Source organism: Anoplophora glabripennis, unplaced genomic scaffold (assembly GCF_000390285.2).
Source record: "Anoplophora glabripennis isolate ALB-LARVAE unplaced genomic scaffold, Agla_2.0 scaffold4, whole genome shotgun sequence".
In the NCBI taxonomy this organism is placed as follows: Eukaryota; Metazoa; Arthropoda; class Insecta; order Coleoptera; family Cerambycidae; genus Anoplophora; species Anoplophora glabripennis.
The window spans coordinates 3,884,716-3,906,492 of record NW_019416568.1 but is presented as its reverse complement, the minus strand read 5'-3'; the positions used below and the strand labels follow the sequence as shown (position 1 = coordinate 3,906,492).

Sequence of the window (21,777 nt, the reverse complement as noted above, 5' to 3'; positions counted from 1 at the left end):
ATGTCAGAAAACTACAAAATTTAGTCCATTAATAATAATTAAAAAAGCTAAAGTAAAAAATAGATGACAATATGATAATTAGTAACATTCTTTTTAATTTGCCAGAATCAGAAGAAAATAGAAACTAAGAAATCAAAACCAGAATGAAAAAGCATTCAAAATCATATACAAATTTTGTTTTAAATGCAAAAGTAATAAACACAATGTAATACAAAGCTAGCACAATTTCATCATAACCATATTTTTAAACTTTTCAAAAAATAAGAGGCTAATTTCACACTTGATTTTTCTGCATTTTTCGGAAAACCGCGAAAGATATTAGATTTTTCTCAACAGCAAAATCTTCAAAACAATCTAGCTTTCCGGAAAAAGCACAACCATTCTTTCAGTTTTATCAAAAAGTAAAGCGCTATCTTCATACACCAAAACTCATACCGAAAGACCTTGACAAATGACATCCTCAAGTTTATGGACAAAAGGGATTTGTTACAAAGAAGAACTATGTTGCAAAATAGGACACAAGCTCATTTTTTAAACAATTCCTATTATTTAATGAGCTTGCCTCGTATATTTTAAATCGTATTTTTAAAACCAAACTGGTATTTTAATATACTTTGCCAACAACTAAATTTGGTGATATTAAATGTATTCACATAGATAAAATCACGCGTTGTGTTTTCTCTACGATTCAATTTAGACAAGGGTATAACAAAATACCAAAAGGACCCGAGAAAGGTCAGAATAGAATCAATTTCCTAAACACAATAGCAGAACGTAGGTATCCAAAAATAAATTGGGAATAACCTTACGTTATCTAGATTTATAAATTATTATATTAAACTTATACACCTACCGAAAATTTTGCTGTAGGCACTAGGCACCTTCGTATAACACAGTTCTTTTCTGGGGAGAAATTTACTTAGCATTCTTTGTAAGCTGGTCCATCTCAATTGTTCTATCTTTAAAAAGGGGTCGATCTAAAATACTAAATGAAATCGGCTTCATGGAAGCAAACAGTCGGACGGTAGCAGATTGCACACAATTTACCAAGCGGATAAAAACGTCAGATAGCATCTTTAAGAAAACTCAAGCGTGAGATTTTTAGCCGTGAAAAATGCTGAGCGTGGCTGGGGAAGAAACCAATTATATCGCTATCGAACAAAATAATTTGCCGAGTCAAAAATGAATTATCAATCCAAAAATGATTTTCTACTTATTTATCAGCTGGTATACAGGGTGTCCCAGTGTCAGCATACAAAAATAACCAGGGGGTAGACCAGATCAAAATAAGGTTAAAATTCTTATAAAATATTTTTATGCGGTGCACTCTCACTGAGCTACAGGGTGTTGTTTAGAAAACATAATAAAATTTTTCCGCAATAACTCAAAAACCCCTTCAAGGATTTAAGTAATTTTTGTGTGAAGTGTACATTTATTAAAGGTCATTAAAACTACATGGTGCTTATTTCGATCTGACGCCAGGGGCGGCCTAGGCCAACTTGACCTCAAGGTTATGTCTTCATAACTTTTGCATATCCTAGTTTTATGTAATTTTATTACATTTTCCTGAATCTGCAATCGATTCTGAACAAATAATGGTCTAATAGCTCAAAAATGGACCGTTTTCGAGTAAATTAGGTCTAAAGTATCAACTGCATTAGTTCGTAGAAAAATGCATGTAAAGATTTTATTTCTTGTTATCTAGTAGATACCTGTCATTATAAATATTGTTTTTTACCGTTAAGGTACAGTTTCCCATGTAGCTGCGGCTCAATGAATATGAAGAAACTAAACAAGTTTTCTAAGAATTATTTAATATTTGGTTAACATATAGCGGAACTAAAATAATTTAAATTATTTATAGCATTTCTCATATAGTTTCATCCCTCCACAATATCTTTAGATGGAAATTTTCGTCGTTACTTATCGATATTTTCTAACAATCACTTGCAAAATTGTATCCTTTTTTCGGAATCACCAGGATGCAAAGTTTGTACTTTATGTAGGTGGTATGGTATGGTTGCAGTTCTTCTCAGTTTAAAATTCTCCAGACGCTGTTCCGTGGAATACCTACTTGCGTTGATATTCTTCGGACACTGGTGGAATCATCAACAACAGCAGCTATTACATTTTCTTCTAAAATGCTTGCATCTTTCAAATTACCTCTTATTCTGGTATTTCCAATTTTAACACTCCAGGTCTTACGGACTCTTTGGAAAACTCGTTGGAATACGTGCTGTGAAGGTTGCCTTCTGTTTGGAAACCTGCGTACATACTCTCGTGAGGCCACCAATGAATCGGCATATTCGTTGTTGGAAAATTTGGTAACACTTAATATCTTGTTGTTTTGTAAACTTAATTTCTCGTAACTTCGAGTACCGTAATGAATTTTGACATGTACGCTTGTAAACAACTTTGTTTTTTATAATAACAGGTGCCTACTAGATATCAAGAAATAAAGTCTTTACATGCATTTTTCTACGAACTAATGCAGTCGATACTTTAGACCTAATTTACTCGAAAACGGTCCATTTTTGAGCTATTAGACCATTATTTGTTCAGAATCGATTGCAGATTCAGGAAAATGTAATAAAATTACATAAAACTAGGATATGCAAAAGTTATGAAGACATAACCTTGAGGACAAGTTTAACCCTAAAAATTTATGATCATAATTTTAGTTTATTTCTGTGTAATTTAGCCCTGTAATCAATATTATTTTTGTTAGACCGATAAACAATTATTGTTAATTATTATTTTAAAAATGTACTTAATTATTACATTCCAAAAAATAGATTAAAGGAGACATAGATTCCTAACTATACAATATTTTAAGTAGGTACATTGTACCAAAATAAAGTTCACTTTTGGGTTTGGCAGATTAGAATTGTGACACCCTGTGTAATACACCTACGGCTGAGTACATGATTGTGTACCTGATCCGGCAGATAATGCGTTAACCGGGGCCCGAACGAGAGATGCTCCTAACAAGATTAATGTGGTTGGAACACCCTGATTTATACTATAAATTGGATTCTACACACGGGACTCGTAACTCGTAAAAGTTCCTTCTAAAGGTTGGCTTGATTTATAGTTCCACAACTGTGTAAAAACTATAACGGGAGTATTTTGCCGCAAATAATTCTTGAAATGTCAAACATGATTTGTCTACAACCTTTGGGAATTTAAGAGAAGGTCATTAAATAAAACCGGTTTATGTCAGAAGCCGCACCTTATGTCATTTTCCTAGCGAGTATGTTGGTTGTATTCTTAAATTGTGGAATTTATCCAGTCTGATTTGCAGGATTTAACTAAATTTACTATAAAATTACCTCCTGTATCTCCAATAATTTAAAAAGTTTCAATATTTGTAGGTATGAAACTAGAGAATATATGAAAATGTATTCAGAACTGTTTTCATGATATTGGAAGATGGATGCGGGGAGGATTTAAATAACATACCGAATTAGTTGTGAGCTGTGGTACAAAAATGTTTTCTGCTGATGATACCTACCACATGTGCTGCATCTTCATGTAATTTTAAAATAGAAAAAATAGACCCAAATCAGTCTATATTTACTTTTTTACTTACTTCTATATTTACTTATTTACTTGTTTGAAGATTCTTCCAATTTTATTTATTTTTTCGATTATTTTTTTAAATCTTCCTTAGGATTCAGTACACAGCATTGAAATTCTCTGCTCTATCTCTGCTCTATTTTATCGCCGATAAACATTAAATCAAGCAATTCTACACTTTGTAATCTGCAATGTCCTAAAGCGTCATTTTCCATCCTTTTCTTTTTTTTTAGCTCATTTCGAGGCATTGATTATAACAAGGAAAAACAATAGAGTTCTTTCAGTTCAAAATTCCTTCCATTCCTCCTGATTTATCCTAAGAATGGGCTCAATTCTTTGTTCCTAGTCTTCAGGCAAACACTTTTCTCACTGCTTATCCTCTTTCTCTTTAATATATCACAAACATTATCTCTATTAAATCTAGCCATCTGGATGTCCATAAAGTAAGTGTGTGTCTGTTTTCTCACTCAAGGCTTTCTTCTCAGTTGCTTGTCTAAGTGCTAATATTAAATCTTGTACACTTCTTCTTGGTTTGAACTAACATGGTTATCTTCTACAGTTATTTTAATTAAAAGTTTTTATAAGGGAAACCGAAAAGGTTTTAGAAACGTTGGCTTGTGATATATTGAAGTATATTTAATGCAATTGCAAATAATCATCTATTTTCCCAGTGCAATATTGTTCTGGTTAGGCTAATCTATATGTGATTCTATAGGCGCCAAGACATTATGTGAAATAACATTTGTATTTAAGAAGCCTTTATAGTTACAGTTTTGTGATAAAAATTATTAGCAAATGATATCGTATGTATAAGTATTCAAAACATCTTCATTGAGCAATAGTTGTTATTTTTTTTTTGTAATTAGCTAGAGGGTGTTTTGCAATTCCATCATTGTAATATTTCAAATATCATAAACTTGTGTACAAATGCTTTCTAAATATTTTAGCGAAATACGTAACCACTCTCACGAAAGTAGAAAGTAGGTTTTCCTGAAAAAAATTACAGACTAATCTGGCTTTGGAGCTTTTTTGACGGTGTTGATTTTTGTAACTTATGTATTAACTGCACGCTATATAAACGTGATGCACTTCTTTTTGTGCGTGCGTGTTTATGACCTATAGTAATAAATTTCCTATCGGTGGCTGACCAGTAGGCAATTAATAGAAGAGCCATTAAAGATTTACGACGTATATACGAATTTAATCTCAATCATATTTGTAACTCAATTTTTTAAAGCTAAAAATTTAAATATCATAATTTATTTATAACGATGTGTAATGAATTAACTTTTCTTTCAAAGTAAAAGATCAGTCCGAGTTTTTAGGGCTGCTTCTGAATGTTCCCATTTGCTCAAGCAGATCTCTAGGTATTAAGAAAAAGTAATTACTTTTTAAAATTCAATTCATCCACCATGTAGGCATGGATATTATATCAAATGCGTAAACCCATTAAATCAAATGTACATCTGAGCATGAACAGGTACAAGTCAAGGTGAAAACATAAAAACCAACCATGGTAAACAGCCTCGATGGGAAATCAAGCGGTTGGAATGTTATTCTGCTTCGTAAAGTGTCAGACTGAAAGCCAGAATCGATTAGAGTGGAAAAATAAAAACGTTAGAAAACATTTTTGTAGCCCCAGCATATTTGACAGTTGACTGTATCGGTCTAGCAGTCAAGCAGTTTACCATGCCTGGAGTAGCAATTACGTTTATAAAGCAGCAAATGCTACATTACTTTTGGGATACCCTTTACGTTCATAAACTTCGGTCATCCCTCGTACCTTCCCGGGCTTGTGGTCTGATGGAAAAAATATACAAACGAGATATCCGTTCTCCATCTCCTTAGCTCTGTACGTGTCTACCTTCAGTTTTCAATTATTCCTATAGTAAAGTATTTCCAGACCAGATTTTACCGCAGTGAGATGCTAGAAATCGATGTTATCCTGAGATATGAAAGGGTGACAATAAATTGGTATGCCATCTATTCCGTCAAGTTTTATTCATGTAAGGGAGAATTGAAGTTCTTATTTGTCCTTTTTGTATTCGTGTTTTTGAATTTAGTTGGTTTAACTCGCATAAAAAATGCATACTCAGCATATACACCAATTGCAAGTATTGATATAAAACGGATTTAGCAAAAACTGAGTTAACTGATGTCACAAACTTGTATCGGAAATTTAAGGTTATAGAAAAAGAGGCTAATTAAAAATTTGTTTAAAACTGTTTTGGAACTGCTGAAATACATGTATTTTATCGCGGCAGCTACTTAACAAAAAATTATGTAACACTTTTTACGAGTTTGTAGGTTTCTTATGAAACCGGACTGTATTCGAAAGTCAGTTTGTGATACATTGTTGTAGTGATTGCTGTGATGTTTTTCGGGAGTACATTTAATAGCCGTATTTGGTGGGTTCTATGAAAATCAGCAGTTCTCATTTACCTCATTTTGACATAACGGACATGTGGCAAAAATATTTGACATAAGTTCATTAACTATTCTATTAGCTCTTGAAGTTTGTTGGTTCATTTTTGTATACTTTTTAATATCGAATATCTACATAAGTTGAAAACCTGTTTCTTCCAAACCTAGTAATTTCATCATACTTTTTATATAAATGTTCGTCTTGAACATTAGGTTAGAAATGCGTAGCACACTCCACACTTAAGAAATCGCGTCATACTTGAATATTTCTAGATGAATCCATCCGTACTATAAAAGAGACAAAACAGGAAATAGGAAACTCTTTTGAGAGGCAGATTGCATATATTCTTTCCCATATAGGCTCACGAATAACGACAGGAGTAAATTTTGTGCCATAAAAAATATCAATCCGCTGCGTTCTCGCTAAAATCTCGGATACTGGAAGATAGATAGTAATTCTCTCTGGGGCTTACTTTGAATTCAGCGTCGTTTTATTGATGTCGCAGTAAGATGGTGGCAACAAATGGGACAGATGAGATAGCGTGACTCATTTGGAAAATAATTGGGTGGTGGTTTCTCTCTTACTGTATGATGCTAACTAACATTTGTTGGTATACATATTAATGTTCAGTAATTTCTGATCATCTGCTTGCCATATCTTCTCATATAAAATAATAATTCAAGAAGTTCGGTTATTCTCTGAACTGGCCCCGTATGTATACCAATATTATCCATTCCCACTTTTAAAATATACAATGACACTATTCAAAGATAAGAAGCAATGGATGTTTTCGAATAAATCACTGTGCAAATTTGAAGAACTTTTACAAAATGTATGTCATAAAATTTTGTACTGTAATGCCTACTTTACTTTTCTGGATATATTTTACGGCAGAGCGCTCCGATGAATAAAATACTGCGCCACATTCATAACTCCAGGAAAATATGTAGAGCACAGTTTGGTCGTTGCATTCAACAAGCTATTGATCGGATAAAGCTTAAATCTGAAAAGTTTTATATGGAATGGAGGGACTAAACATTTATTTGACATTTTTACTGTACGTTGTTTATCATTTGTTTCAGAATAATCTTGTAAATTAAACGACTTCTTTTTCTAAATAATGACCTTAACTCTGATTATGAATATTAACATATAATTTACATACCGTTGAAATAAGGAAAAATATGAATTTAAATAAGGCACGTGTGCTCTAAATTCTAATCCCGCTTAAAAAGTGCTCTATCGATTGTGTCTCTCATTAGTGGCAGTCTCACTAATGATAAATTCAAGAGTTGCGTGTATATTGCAATTAATTTTCTATACTATGTAGGTATATCAAATATTAACTCTGGTGGTATGTTGAATAAATATTTATTTATATTACCTTACTTGGAACAAGGCAAAGGAATAATGATCATTTCTGTATACCTATATTGAAACAACTGTTAGTAAATTTCATGATAAAGTTGTTTAAGCTATAAAAGAAAAGGCTTAACTAATGGTTTACTGATATTATTTCAATTAATAAACGAAGTGTATCGGAATAAAAAAAATACTAATTACCTACTTTATTTGACACTAAAATGGAGATAGCAAATTGACACACCAATTTGATAAAAAAAGTTTTTATATACCGGGCAACCTTAAAATACTATTAAGGAGGTGGTCTTTTATATTTAATGGTTAAAAAAATGTCACTTACGGCTGGAAGAGCAAAAAAGGATATAGCGAACACACTGAAGCAGGACGCCACAATCTTTCCCATCCAAGTACGAGGCACTGTGTCACCATACCCTATCGTGGTGACCGTGATCACTCCCCACCAGAGAGCGTCAGCGTAGCTGGAGAAGCTCCCTGTTGTTTTGCCATCTTCATCAACGGCGTCCTTTTCGGCCAGGTACACGAAGTAACTACTAAAAATGAGGCCCAAGAAACCTATGTATAACGTCGTGATAAGTTCCTGTAACAAATTAAATATGAATTGAACGGTAATACATTTTTATGAACATTTAACCCTTAGGAGCAACATTAGACACGTTTAAAAATGTCTTAATTATCAAAAAACTGCACTGTCTGGCTCCAAGCTATAAAAATGCTGCATTTTTCAATTTTTCCAATTAGCTACTTCAAAAAACGATGTCGGTTATAGTTCAAAATTTGCTGCAATAATGATTTTCCAGATAATTTGGTGGATCAATATTGAAACATATATTATAAATTTGATTAGTATATTATACCAATTTGCCTTAAACTACTTGATGTCTGTATCTATTCCGAGTTTTGCGTTTAACTATCCAATGTTTTTTGAAAGATACTTGAACCTTTAAGAATCGATTTAGGAAAAATGCAACGCTCTTGTAACACTTTAACCAACCATTTGGCCAGATGGTGCACAAATACAAAGACAACTATAATTACACTCAGTTACAATTGGAATCGAATTTGTTTGACATATTCAAGTATTGAGGCATTATTATTGACGTTACTAACCTGCCTGTGGATAAACACTACGGAACCAAGCAACCTCCAGGTACCTCCTTGTCTGTCCACATGCAACATGCGAAGGATTTGAAGGAAACGTATACCTCGTATTGCTGAAGTTGCGAAAACTTGGCCATTGGAACCCAATGTGAGGACTACTATCGAAGCAACTACTACTATTAGATCTGTAAGATAAGAAATAGAATTAATGGTATATTGCAAATGTTTTCAGATAGTTTTTTTCAAAATTGACTTTAGTTGCTCACATCACCGTTTCTACCTATATTTTGATTTCTCATGAAGTATTTGTAAAACACAATCTATTCAATTATTGATACGTTACAAGAGGATATAAAGGGTTTTTGGTTTATGTTGAACCTTCTTCCAAGGCTTTATTGGAATAGTGCACTGTGAACTATTCACTTTGTAGCTAAATTAGTTTGTAAATTATTAACTTACCAATTATACATATAGGTTTCCTTATAAAGCGTAGTCTGCCCCAAAATCCCATGTATTTTGATCTGCATCCTGCTGACCATAATCGTACTAAATACTCGGCACCAAAAAATACTACAAGGCATATTTCCTGCAAAAGAAGATGATTTTTTCAAAATTTATAGAAGTAGCAAACCATCAAATTTTAACTAAAAAATGTCTATCCTCCTCTTTAATAATGTCATGTAAATTTAGAAATTTTTTTTTTATTTTTTTTAAAAAGCCGCTTACAGAGTGGAATTTTTTATGTGAACTCTAATTAATTTCTAAAACCGGTCTTGGAATTTCTGAATTTTATATCACCAAAATATTAGAGATTCTGAACACACCGTTCAAATATTGTATCTAAAAGAAATTTTTGTCTAAATTCGCAAATTATATTAATAAAGATCAATAAACATCCAATAAATAATTTGAAAAACTTTTTAAAATTTGTCTTTACCTTGATGCTAGATTTTTATTTTAGATTTCTCTCTGCATATACACTCTGTTACAAGTTTGACTGCTTTAATTTTAACAGACGATAGAATACATTAAAATAAACAAAAAAAACCGTATATGACATGGGTCCTAAACTCAACCATTTCCGAGGAAAAAATTATTAAAATCTTTAAGGAATATTTACATAACATGGAATACCATAAAATACAATGTTTATCACTTTTTTTGAACTTCTTTATACTTAATTTTAAACATATTAATGTAAAAAGAACAAATACTATTGTAAGATAAAGTAAGTATCTTAGTTACTCTCAGTTAAAATTGTTTAAAAGAATACAACTAATATTCTGGATCGCTATTATCTTTGTTTATAAATGTATGTTATAGTTAGACAACCAGTTAAACTTAAGTTTTCAAAAACTAGATGGCGACTCTTCTATAAAGTCCCTATCGCCTTTGTTCGTAGTAAAAATAAGGATTAAAAAGTTTTATAGAAATGTTATCATCTAATATTTTAAAAGCTAGGTCTAAATGGTAGTTTAATTATATTATACGTTGACTGAAAGAGAAAATATTTCAATCAAGGTATTATATAAAGACCAGCACAACTTCAGTTCAATTAGAAAATCCTATGGTGTACAGACGGCGTTAAATGATAACTTTTTTAAATAGAGGGTATACTGACTAAAATAAATTAAGTTGCCATATTAATGTGTAATAGAGTGTTTTTTTTTCAGAATTAAAGGTTTCATAGGTTTATCTATAATCATAAGAAATATATTGCTATTAGAACAAGCCATAATTACGATGTGGCTATATCTTTCTTGCCATAGAGGACCATGTGTTCAAATAAAATACACGAAGTTTGTTGTCACTTTTTTGTTTTGAAAAAACTTAAGTACATATCATATCAATATAAAATACTTATATTTGATAGCAATAACTTTTTTACTTAGCATTTTTTTTTCTCAAACTTAAAAATTATAAAATATAACATTAATAATTCTAAATATTGTATTTTTTTAATTTTCAAGCCAACTTTTTGTAAAGTTAAAAAAGTTGAAAGGTAATGAACCATATTCATACAATATTATCTCTCTCTAAAAATGCTGCTTTAATTTTGTAGACAATTATCAACATACTTTGAAGCAAATCCTTAGAGTGTCTACAATAAAGATTTCTGCACATTTTATCCCTTCGTTCTCTCCTCGGATCACATCGTAAACAGGATTTGAATTTGTAACAAAATGGGGCTATAAAGCTATTGATTTGCTGAATATGAAATGGCATTAATCAGAATTCAACGCAGCGACTGCATTAACCTTTTACTGACGGTGGGCTTAAAAGTATCTATAAGCGATTTATGTCCAAAGAATGTTAACAAATGTTTCCGGATGCCTAGCGCTTAATGGCGGTAAATGGTATCATCCGTACCTGTCAGTCAGTAATGAGTTGTTTATATTCCGTGATGACTTTTAAAATAATAGTTACGTTCTGCCGAAGCTTTTACTACTCATTTTTATAAGAAATGGTATTAATTCTATAATTCCATTTTTAAATACAGAATTCGACAAATGCCATACTTGGTTGTAAGCAAGCACCTTTATTAGTGAAAAGTATATAAATTACATTGTATTGTTTGATAAGCCAGAAAACAAACACTAGGGTGTACATAAATTACGTGTTTGCTTAATTATAAAAAATTATCGGTAATAATCTAACGTGTCAAATAAGGGTATAAAATGTTACGATCATTTGGGAATTAAGTTGGGGTGGAAATTCCCTTAGAAAAACATTTTCACATAGAAATATTTCATATTAATGTATTTTTTTGTATAAATCGAATAAAAATGGTATACGCTCTGCTCATATATTCATATCTATAGATTTTCTCCGGGCTGAGTAGTTATGACATCGAAATTTTTTCTCTCGATTAAAACGTTATTTTCGTAACCAGAAACAGAAACGAAAATGGCAAAGAATAATGTTTTTTGGTTCCAGTAACACACATTTCATTTTCAGCAGGAATTTGATTTAATTGTAATTAAAAATTTGATGTATTTAATAACGCAGTTCAAAAACTATAAATAATGTTATGTTTAAATCTCTGTAATGATTCTTATTTTAGAAACATTCAATGAGGTGAATTTAATGAGACCCTACTATTAATAACTTGCAGAATAAAAAATATTTGAAATTAATGTGATTTCCTATTATTATTGTTATTGTTGATGATGTTGTTGTTGTCGTTGTTGTTGTTGTCGTTGTTGTTGTTCTTGTTGTTGTGGTTGTTGTTGTTTTTGTTTTTATTATTATTTTCTAAACCAAATTTCAATAAAAAGTTGTTACTATAAATAAAATATTATTAGAAACAATAAAGAAACTTGACATCGCTGTACTTAAGACCAAAATATATTTAGAGTGGGAGAGCAAAGAGGAATTAAGGAAACTTCAATTGAAACAAGAAAATATACAGGGTGGGCCAAAAGTACCGGAATGGCAGGATATCTGGGAATATTCAAAGGGTAAGGCAAAAGTAAAGCACTAGGGGTGTAGGATTTCCCCCGATGGTGACCTTGAATTTGACCTGGACCTTGACCTTCCAGGTCATATCAAGGTCACGACAATTTTTTTGACTGGGACCCTATATTTTTGACCCCGGAAATGGAAAAAGCGGAACGTTTTACATTCGGATATGACCTTGAAATCACCATAAAGGTCAAGATCAAGGTCAAACATCAAAGATAATGGAAGGTCATTGTTGGTCAGTAGTGATCGCCGAAGGCAACATATGTTATCTTTTAATCAATACAACATACGACCGCGGTCGTTTATTAAAGGTCACTAAAAGCAACAGTTGGTCACAGTTGGTCATTAGTGGTCACCGAGGGTCTTGGATGGCCAGTAGTAGTCCTCGATGGTAACGGAATAACCAACTTGACCTTGAAATGACCGGAGGATAAGGGATTTGAAGTCAAGGCAGGTCCAATTCCAAGGTCACCGGTTTAGGTCCATCAAGAATCCTGGAACTATTGTGGATAACATATTTCCTGCCATTCTGGTACTGCTGAGCCACTTTGAGACTTTTTGATATTTGACCTTGATCTTGACCTATTCTAGGTCACCATCGGATAACCAGGGAAAAATCCTAAACCCCTAGTGCTTTACCTTTACCCTATTCCTTGAATATTCCGAGATATCCTGCCATTCCGGTACTTTTGAACCACCCTGTATAATCTCCTATTGAAAAATATGCATGTCACCAATTTTAAAAAGTACTTCTTGTTACTTACATTGACGTTGCCATAGTCAAATGTTTTCTCGACCAAGGATAAAGTCAATAGAAGAAAGAGCTACTAAGTGTCCACCGTGTACAATACATACTCGTAATTATTATGGGCCTGAATTCGACCTTTACATTTTTCTATGCGCTACAGTTCTCAACAGTCTAGCAGTCTAATTCTGTTAATGAGTTTAATCAGCGACGTACTGCGCTTTTAATTTTATGAAGGTTAATAATTATATTTACATTCCACATTCACGTAATATCCTCTACGCGTTGTACTGTGATATGTCATGCTGCTTTCTAAGTAGGTGAGTATTTTATGAGTCACCTGATACCATGCCATGTGATTTACAATTTATTTGTGAACATACTTAGCTGTAGGCTATTTATAATTATTTAACAGTATATTTATTGTAATATTTTCATTTTAGAGAATTCATTGTGATAAGTGTTGTGTGGTAATGAAATGACGGACTCCTGTTATTATAATCAAAATAGCTTCTTCGACTATTTCGAAGAAAATAAATTGATTTCATGTATAACTGGTTTTACGTTTACGGTGATATTCATATTCATCTACATACTGAAGGCTTATACATTCTTCGACAAACGTTGCATTCCGCGGGCAGTTGACCCAACAGCGCCTTTCGGAAATATAAAGGATGTTCTATTTCAAGAGACAACGTTCTACGTTTACTTATGGAAATATTACAATAAATTCAAGCGGAAAGGATTCAAGTATGGCGGGTTGTATTTGTTCTTTAAACCAAGTATATTAGTAGTCGACTCAATAGTTATGCAAAAAATTTTGACAGAACAGAAGTGCATAACTGACGGACATAGAAACTATTTTCCCGAGGTCAGCACAGTTGTAGATTTGTTTACGGAAGATAATTTGGAAAACTTTCTTCTTCGATACAGTAGTATTAAAGATACATTATTAGTGGATTTAGATGAAAAATGTGCTTCGACTGTGCTACATAATTTTTTTATGGAAACCACATCTTCTGCGTTTGGATTTAAAATAAGTTTAGAAGCTCTACCTGCAATAAACGCGCTGCTAAATAAAAAGACAAGTTCTGGCTTCAAATATTATCTTGGTTTAGTATATCCTGCACTATTTGAAAGAAATAAACTCGTCCCAGAAATGCAAAATCTATTAAAGGATATTTTCGAGTACAGGAAAAAGAATGACATACGAGAAACTGATTTAATACAGTCGTTTATTGATTTATACAATGATGGTGATTATAACCTCAATGATGTGATACTGGGTATATTTGATATCATTGTTGACACTATTATATACTCCTATAGCTCGCTGATGTTTTGTTTGTATGAATTAGCCTCTAATAAAGATATTCAGAAGAACTTAATCCAAGAAATCGAAAGATTTAATAAACAAAATAAATCCGTAGGATTAAAGGCTTTACGACAACTATCTTATCTGGATGCGGTCGTAAAAGGTATGGTAATATTTATTTCATATGTGTTACTGGTTATTTAATAACAATCAGATAATTTATATAAGGTTTCCAAATGGATTATGTCTGCTGTTAGAACGAATCTATTGAATTGCTTTTATATGCTGATGAACTAAAGAGTGTCACAAAATTAACGCAGGATTTGAATTGTGTGCCATTTTCATTCCGAAAAAGTTGGCAGCATTGTGTTTAAACAAGTTGTAGTTAGATAAAATATAGCGCTATATGACGGATGATCAAGTGAAGATTGTGAAAATTCATTACAAGTAGGTACGGAGAGTGTGTAGCTGAGACTGTGCAGTGGAATTTTCGTGCAACAACTGTGAAAAGAATTTGAAGAAACAGATTCGGCTGCAGACAATAAAAAAAACAGGCCGATCTCGTACTGACCGTTCAGTCGGAAATATTCCTACGGTGAGTTTTTAACGAAAGATCTGCATCCATTCAATATTCAGCTAACCCAGGAATTGAAACCAGACGACCATTTAATGCGCAATTTTGCTAAGAAAATCACCTTTAGCGACGAGATACATTTTCATCTTAGTGGGTATGTGATCAAGCAAAATTGTCGAATTTGGGACAGAGACAACTCTCAGTTCATTCAAGAACGACCACTGTATACCCAAAGAGTGACAGTGTGGTGTGTGGATTTTACACTAGGGTTGAGTGGTTAATTCTTTTTTGTAATTCGTTTGCACAATCCTCACTCGCTCATTCGTCATTTTGTCTAACTGCAACGTGTTTACTACAACATGAATGAAAATAGCGCACAATTCAAGTCCTGCGTTACTTTATATCTTGTTGCAGTGTTATATTGCACGTTTTTAATAAACGATATTTTGTGAAACAGATTATCTGCGTACTTAGGCTCCCTGTAGCACTGAATTATACCCACAATATCCAGCAACTACTAGCAGCTAAAACTTAGTCCGCAGAATACACCGAGGGAAATAAACCAATAAGAAAGCTAAATACACATTTTTATGGCAAGAAAATCACTTATTAATGTCTAAAAACCTAGTTATTTGAAGTAAAAAAAAAGATATTTGCTGTTATTGTTATAAAACACGTCCTTCCAACATGAAGACCTAGCAGCCACAATAAAAACTTTTCCTAGGGTAGAAGATTGTAGTGTAGTTGCTGTAATAACAAAGTGGAATTGCAGCAATAAATCAAAAAGTAATAAAGAACAAATATTTTTGGTTATAACAGCAACGCTAACTTTTCTGAAGCCTATTTATCGCAAATATTTTGTTATTGTTAATCAATTTGTCCTTATGGTTAAAAGATACTTGCCCCAGTGTAGCCGTTTCCTAGAGTATTATTAGGTAAATCGTTTATTTCTGTTAGTGCGACACTAGTCAGATTAGTAGATCGCTCTCTGCCAGCAGATACGAAAGAATGGGTCTTCATGACAGTTAAGACATAATGCACGGGATTATATGTCGCCCACAATTAAAATTTGTATGTATCAAGTTTACGCCATAGGTAACATTTAGTTGTTTTTGAGATTTCTGTTTTTTAAATCTTCAAAAATTGTCAATAAATCTTTCAGGATATTATCTAATAACTTTGCCTTATCATATAATACTTTACTACGTCTTTCTTTATTTTTATATGAATCAAACTCAGGTACCTATCTTATAATGTCAATCAAAAATGACAAATTGTTACTTGTATTTGGTACAAATATTTAATCCCATATATAAAATGTAACAATTTTTATTGTTTTGTTTTATGAGCAAAATGCCTCAATTCTAATCTGGCAATACTTAAATGACTGATTTTAAGCAAAAGGGATCATTGGTTCATTATTATCACTATTTAATAGTATCTCAAAAACACAAAGTATACAAAGTTCAAATTTGAGACAAGTGACCTTCCTTCTGGACCTAGATATATAAAAATGTTTTTGTTTCATTTCTCTCTCACCTGTCTCAGTTAAATTAGAATTGGGACACTCTGTAAATATATGGATTTCATTTATTTGACTTGTTCTACTTTGGATTTGTTAATTATTTAAATTTAAAATGTTTAATTAGTAGATACCTACGATAAATGCAAATACAACTTACTTTTGATTTCTTTTTTACTGTAAATGACACTGATATATTTTTAGAGACACTTCGGAAATATCCACCTGTTCCAACAATTATTAAAAAATGTAAAGAGTGTTATAAAATTGATGGTACTAATTCAGAGCTTCCAAAGGGTACTTTTATTTTACACTCTGTTATGGGTGTTCATTATGACCCTCTTAATTATTCAGACCCAGGAAAATTTCGACCTGACAGATTTCTTGAGGCACCGAACAAAGTTGACATGTCGAATGTGTACATTCCTTTTGGTCTGGACAAACAGAAGGAGATAGGTAAGTAGATAACAAATTAGAAACATTACATATTTTCTGTCTACTTGTCTTCGCACTTGCTCTTTTTAGTTTCTTATTTCTAAGTACATATAATTAAATAATGAATTACTAAAATATTTATTAAAGTACTTTCATATTGTAACAATCAATTAGGGAATGTTTGACCGAGATGACATAATTTTTTTTAATCGTATAATAACTTATGTCAAATATTTTTCTTTCAGGATTCCGTTTTACTGTATTACATGTTAAATTGGGCATTATCAGTATTCTTTCGTCATACAGTGTAGGTATGAACAGCAAAAGTGCCATGGAATTTGATAACAAAAAGGTGCCAGTTTATCCAAAGGAGCCATTGCCTATAGTTTTTGAATCCATTCTAAAATGAGAGTTTATTTAAACTTAAAAAATACTTGTGAAATGTTACATTATCTTATTTGTTGTAGTTCGCTCTGAAGTATTTATTTCTTTTTCAATGTTTAGTAATATGATGTGCTCTACGGTCGAAGGTTGTTAATATTCACAACAATAAAAAAGGAAAGAGATATTCGCGCACTCTTTTTGGTAATTGTGTTAATAGTATGTTACTGATCATTTACTGAAGGAGTTGTTTGACACAGAAAGAATACATAAATGTTTTTCTATGGAAATAATAGCTTACGGCTAGGACTAAAGATATTGCCTTATTATTATCTTTACTAAATAAATGTTAATTAAGGCTTGGTGTTTTATTTAAATGTCTGTGATTGTTGACAGCAATTATAGTCTTACTGCACGCAAAAAAAAATTTTGGCTTCAAATGTACAACATTTGATTTTCAGGTATCCCACGTTTATATATACGCAAGAAAATATTTTCTTCTTTCAAGAAAATTATTTATTTACATATTTAAATACTTTAAATTTTTATCCAGAAGTATAATATCTTACTTTAAAAATAGGTACAGGAAGCATTTAAAATAAATATTTGATACGTTACGTTTAAACGAATTCTATTCTTAATTTTATTATCTATATAGATTTTATAAAAACATGTTTTGTATTGTATATTAATGTATCGTCTGTTTAATACAAAATTGAATAGTTTTGGTCAAATGATTGTATGTATATACTTATTTTAAGAATATATTTGGATATAAATATTTCCCAGTAATAACAAATATTTTGTTTCAACGATGTGTATACACAGAGCGTAAGTGGCTCCATCTATCGTGCTACTTCCCACATACGCCATTCTGTGACCTACTACAATTTTCTTTCAAGAAAACATAAGTTTGATTATAATATGCTATATTTGTCTTGAATAATTCCTATATTAATACTAAATTTTAAATATAAGATATATTTTAAGGAACTGGTAGTTTTGAAACAAATATGTATATTTACAAATGATATAAATTCTAAGAAAAATTAGATTACATAAAATATTTTACATAGTTTGAGGAAAGTATATACATTTGAATAAAATAATTCTATTTAAAACTATCTGCTCATTTGATCCAAATACTTTTTTAGTGTGTAGTGTGTAAATATAAAAAAGGCATGCCTTGTCACGTACTTTAGTAGATTGTTTGAAAGTTTGTTTATGAAATTACCCTACCTATTTCAAGTAGGTATAACAAAAATTAATGACTGCAACAATCTAACATAAATTATCTTTTTAAGGGGCTTTTTAACTGATTTCAATTAAATTAATTATGCTAAATAGATTCCGTGCTAGCGTGTCAGAAGTTTGTCCCAATTTTATAGTACCAAGCCACAACCAGCTGCGATTATTATTTTTTTTCTTTTGGAAAAAATAGAGGAGTATTAAATATTAAATCAAATTCAGGAAATATTGTGTCAGAGAAATGATGAACTAACAAATTGCCAAAGGGATATTTATTCCGAAAGTATATTGAAAATGTGATTTAATGTCGACTGTAGATGAATTATTGAACGTATTTGCGTATTTATTCACCGAAATTCCCGTAGGTAATGTTCCATAGTCTGTCGTTTGTAAACTCCTGTGGTACGCGCATTTTTACTGTCGAAAATTGGTGAAATCTCTGATAGTTTGTAACGAATCATCGCTATAAATATTTTACTAACATATCCCAGTATAATTTGCTCCAAAGTTTGTAACGATTTCTAATGTTTTCAGGAAAATTTATTCGAAATGGAATTCATTTTAAAATTAAAATAGATAGGTACGTTGGTCTATGGTAGGTACCTATGTATGGTCTGAAAAATACTTTTCTAAATTAACTGAAAATTGATTTAAAAATGTCCCAAAGTTGTTTTATTTTTTTGAACGATATTGTATATTATGTAACTATAAAAAAACTAAATTACATCAGCAAATATTTATAGAAATTATTAGAGCTAGCAGTCTTACAAAAGGTAATATTTGTGGATTCACAGTACTTTTGCTTCCCTTATTTGGAACAATAAAATTGCTTCAACAGTCTGCAAACTATCTAAATCCAGTCAAAACCACAGTTGTAGTTCAGATAACAAATACCCTTGTTTGATTTGTTACGAATTCTATGCTGGATGTGTTCGCCTTTCAAATAATTCCTATTTTACGTTTGAATTGCAATTTGGATAAAGAGGACGAAAGGAATGACATTTTCTTGTGTACACAAACACAAAGCATACATTCAAAATAAGGCCAATAATGTATATTTTGCTCCGTTAATATCTTAATATAGAAACTGAAGTGATAGACAACATACAGGTTACAAATAATACTCTTAAAGGAATATGTGGAATTTAAATATAAATAAAACCATTAAGGCGTTCAAAATGTGTAATATGTTCGTAAAAAATATACTCATTCTATATGGACTGTTCCCCTTGTTGTGAGTATACATAAATGCAGCAACATCCGACTATATCAAAGAAGAAATCATACACCGCGGGCAATATCCGGAAAAGCAATTATTGTTATCCACGTTGCACGCTCTCGAATTACGTAAGCACTCACAGCAACACAATGAAAACAATGCATACCGAATTAGGAGGAGGGCAGAAAATAAAAGAAAAATTATGCAGGCCTCTCGTTTGAATACAATATTTACGCAAAACATACGTTTTGTATTGCTCAGGCTCTATCTATTATACATGTGACTGGGGGGTATTATGGTTGTTATCCTCCATCCAGCCTAGAATGTTCGGGAAAAGGTTGTGAGGATTTTCAAGACGCTACCCTATAAAAAGCGCGCATCCGATGTAAAACGTGTCCAAATTGAAATTTTCGCTAAGTGGCGGGATAAGTTATCATTTTTTTTAGAAATAAATTTACCATAAATTCTAGACGGTTCGAAATATACACATTAAAAAATTGAATTTGAATTATTGTTGCTGTTAATAGAATTAGTAGACAATTCAAAAAGACAATTCAACTTACTAGTAGACACTAGTAAGCTGAATTCATTGTTCCTCAACACATCGACGTGTTTAAAAGTTAAATTGGAGTAGTTGAGTTAGAATTTACTTCATGTTTTGAAAATATTTCTCATATGTCATCGCATACGCAACATTTTGCCATTGTATCATTAATGATCTATCTAAAACATTCTAATTTTTGACTGCTCTACAAAATATGTCTCATCAAAATGAAGAAAAAAAGAACCAGGTCATAGCTAGCATGGTGTAGCTCAATAAAATATAGTTCTCTTCTGTTTAGAAAGAAATTGATATCATCATGAATAATAGAATAGTATTAGGTACGTTAGTTTTTCAATATTCATGTAATTATTGCCCTGTAAGAAGTCCTTGATAAAGAGTAACGTATAAAAACATATTTTTATCAAGATAAACTTTTTCAATTAAGAAACAATTTTGGTTGAGTTGAAGTACACGTTAAATACAAAGGACATAATAGGTAAAAAATTCGGAGGAAGATTCAATTCACATTATTTTCACTGACTTAAAATATATAGAATGAAAAACGTTAGAAATCTTCCGTATCTAAGCCACAAAATTATTTTTTAGACGTAAACTTTTATCAAAGAGTGTAATTTAATAAACAAGATACTTTCGAAAGTAAACAGGACTCTTCAAAAATAGGTATTTCTAGTGAGGGCAATCTATCGGCGATTATATGCGCCGAAAAGGTAGATTCCATCAAAGATCAGCTAAAATCTTCATTGAAATTCGTGGAATTGAAATTGAACATTTAAAAAACATAAATTTATCGCAGTTTGGCAGAATAAGTCAAAATTCAAGACACTGTTGATTTGCTCTTACGATTCCAAGGGCATTGTTCATAAAAAGTTTGTTTGGCTATTGCCAAAAATAGTTTTATGTTAGTTCACTTGGAAACCGTTAACAATTATTAACTGCCCTTTTCATTTTTTGCCAGCGAACTGAAATATAAATAAATGAATCCGCTTTCCCTCAATTTATACCATAATTAACTAAAAATATTTGACATTCCCTACATACTGCGTATATCAAATCTGTCACCTGCGAGTAAAACAGAGTGAGACATATCACCAACGAAAAAGACACATTAACATTTTCTAGCTTGTTCCCATTCCTGTCAAGGTAATAATTACAATATTCATTATGTCGGGAAAAATGTAAGATCAGTTGATAACGAAACGTTTTCCATTCCAGAGTAAGGTAGGTACACTTTCTCTAATTTATGGAAAACCATTCTTTAGACTATTTCTAAAGTAATATATCATATTCAGTTCGTAATATGCAAATTGAGAAAGGGTGAGAATCTTTTAAGAATGACTTAAATATGCAAACATTATTGACGCGGAAAGGCAATATCTGAATACATTAGTGTCAGGGTTGATTTATTATCTTTGGACGACGTGTTTGGTTAAAATATTTGTATTATAATATTTTGCAATATTTTACGTGTTTGAAATATGAAATGTGAATATTTGTTAGATAATAATTTTATATATCAACTACCAAAATATAATGAATTATTATACGGATAAACATTTAATATTACTTTTCAGAATCACATTTTTCTTTTCCACAAACCCGTACAATTTGTCCAATTCCAGACAGCGGGCTTATGTTCAAATTCTATTAAGCCCTGAAAGACATTGAAACTAAAACGTACGGCTTTGGGAAAGCACAAAAATCCGGTGTATTTGAATTTTCAGCCGAAGCATATATTTAGGTGTCTTTGTCCGCGCTACGAGTAAAACATCCGTAGATTTAATGAATACGGCTGGCCGAGCCGGTCTCCCATACGGAAAGCCTCA

General features: G+C 31.7%; 2 protein-coding genes across 2 annotated transcripts in view; one reads left to right on the top strand and one right to left on the bottom strand.

Moving 5' to 3' along the window:
- LOC108917473 (potassium voltage-gated channel subfamily KQT member 1) overlaps positions 1–21,777 on the bottom strand; it is a 68,872-nt gene that overhangs the window by 10,369 nt on the left and 36,726 nt on the right. Inside the window, exons 5-7 of the mRNA XM_018724091.1 lie at positions 8,945–9,071; positions 8,495–8,670; positions 7,707–7,964 (exon numbers count right to left, since the gene is read on the bottom strand). Coding sequence (XP_018579607.1) covers positions 7,707–7,964; positions 8,495–8,670; positions 8,945–9,071 — 561 coding nt within the window. The remainder of the gene's footprint in view (positions 1–7,706; positions 7,965–8,494; positions 8,671–8,944; positions 9,072–21,777) is intronic.
- On the top strand, positions 12,877–17,281 carry LOC108917474 (cytochrome P450 6B4). Its single transcript, XM_018724093.1, has 4 exons — positions 12,877–13,015; positions 13,139–14,173; positions 16,311–16,562; positions 16,787–17,281. The coding sequence occupies exons 2-4, from the start codon at positions 13,174–13,176 to the stop codon at positions 16,948–16,950; spliced, it is 1,416 nt and encodes a 471-aa protein (XP_018579609.1). The 5' UTR covers positions 12,877–13,015; positions 13,139–13,173; the 3' UTR covers positions 16,951–17,281.

What these genes read in the sequence shown, in the direction of transcription:
- LOC108917474 (XM_018724093.1), top strand. Translation starts at nt 13,174, where the DNA reads ATGACGGACTCCTGTTATTATAATCAAAATAGCTTCTTCGACTATTTC. An exon ending in TCTGGATGCGGTCGTAAAAG is followed by an intron (nt 14,174 to 16,310) that starts GTATGGTAATAT and finishes ATATATTTTTAG; the next exon opens with AGACACTTCGGAAATATCCA. An exon ending in GGACAAACAGAAGGAGATAG is followed by an intron (nt 16,563 to 16,786) that starts GTAAGTAGATAA and finishes TTTTTCTTTCAG; the next exon opens with GATTCCGTTTTACTGTATTA.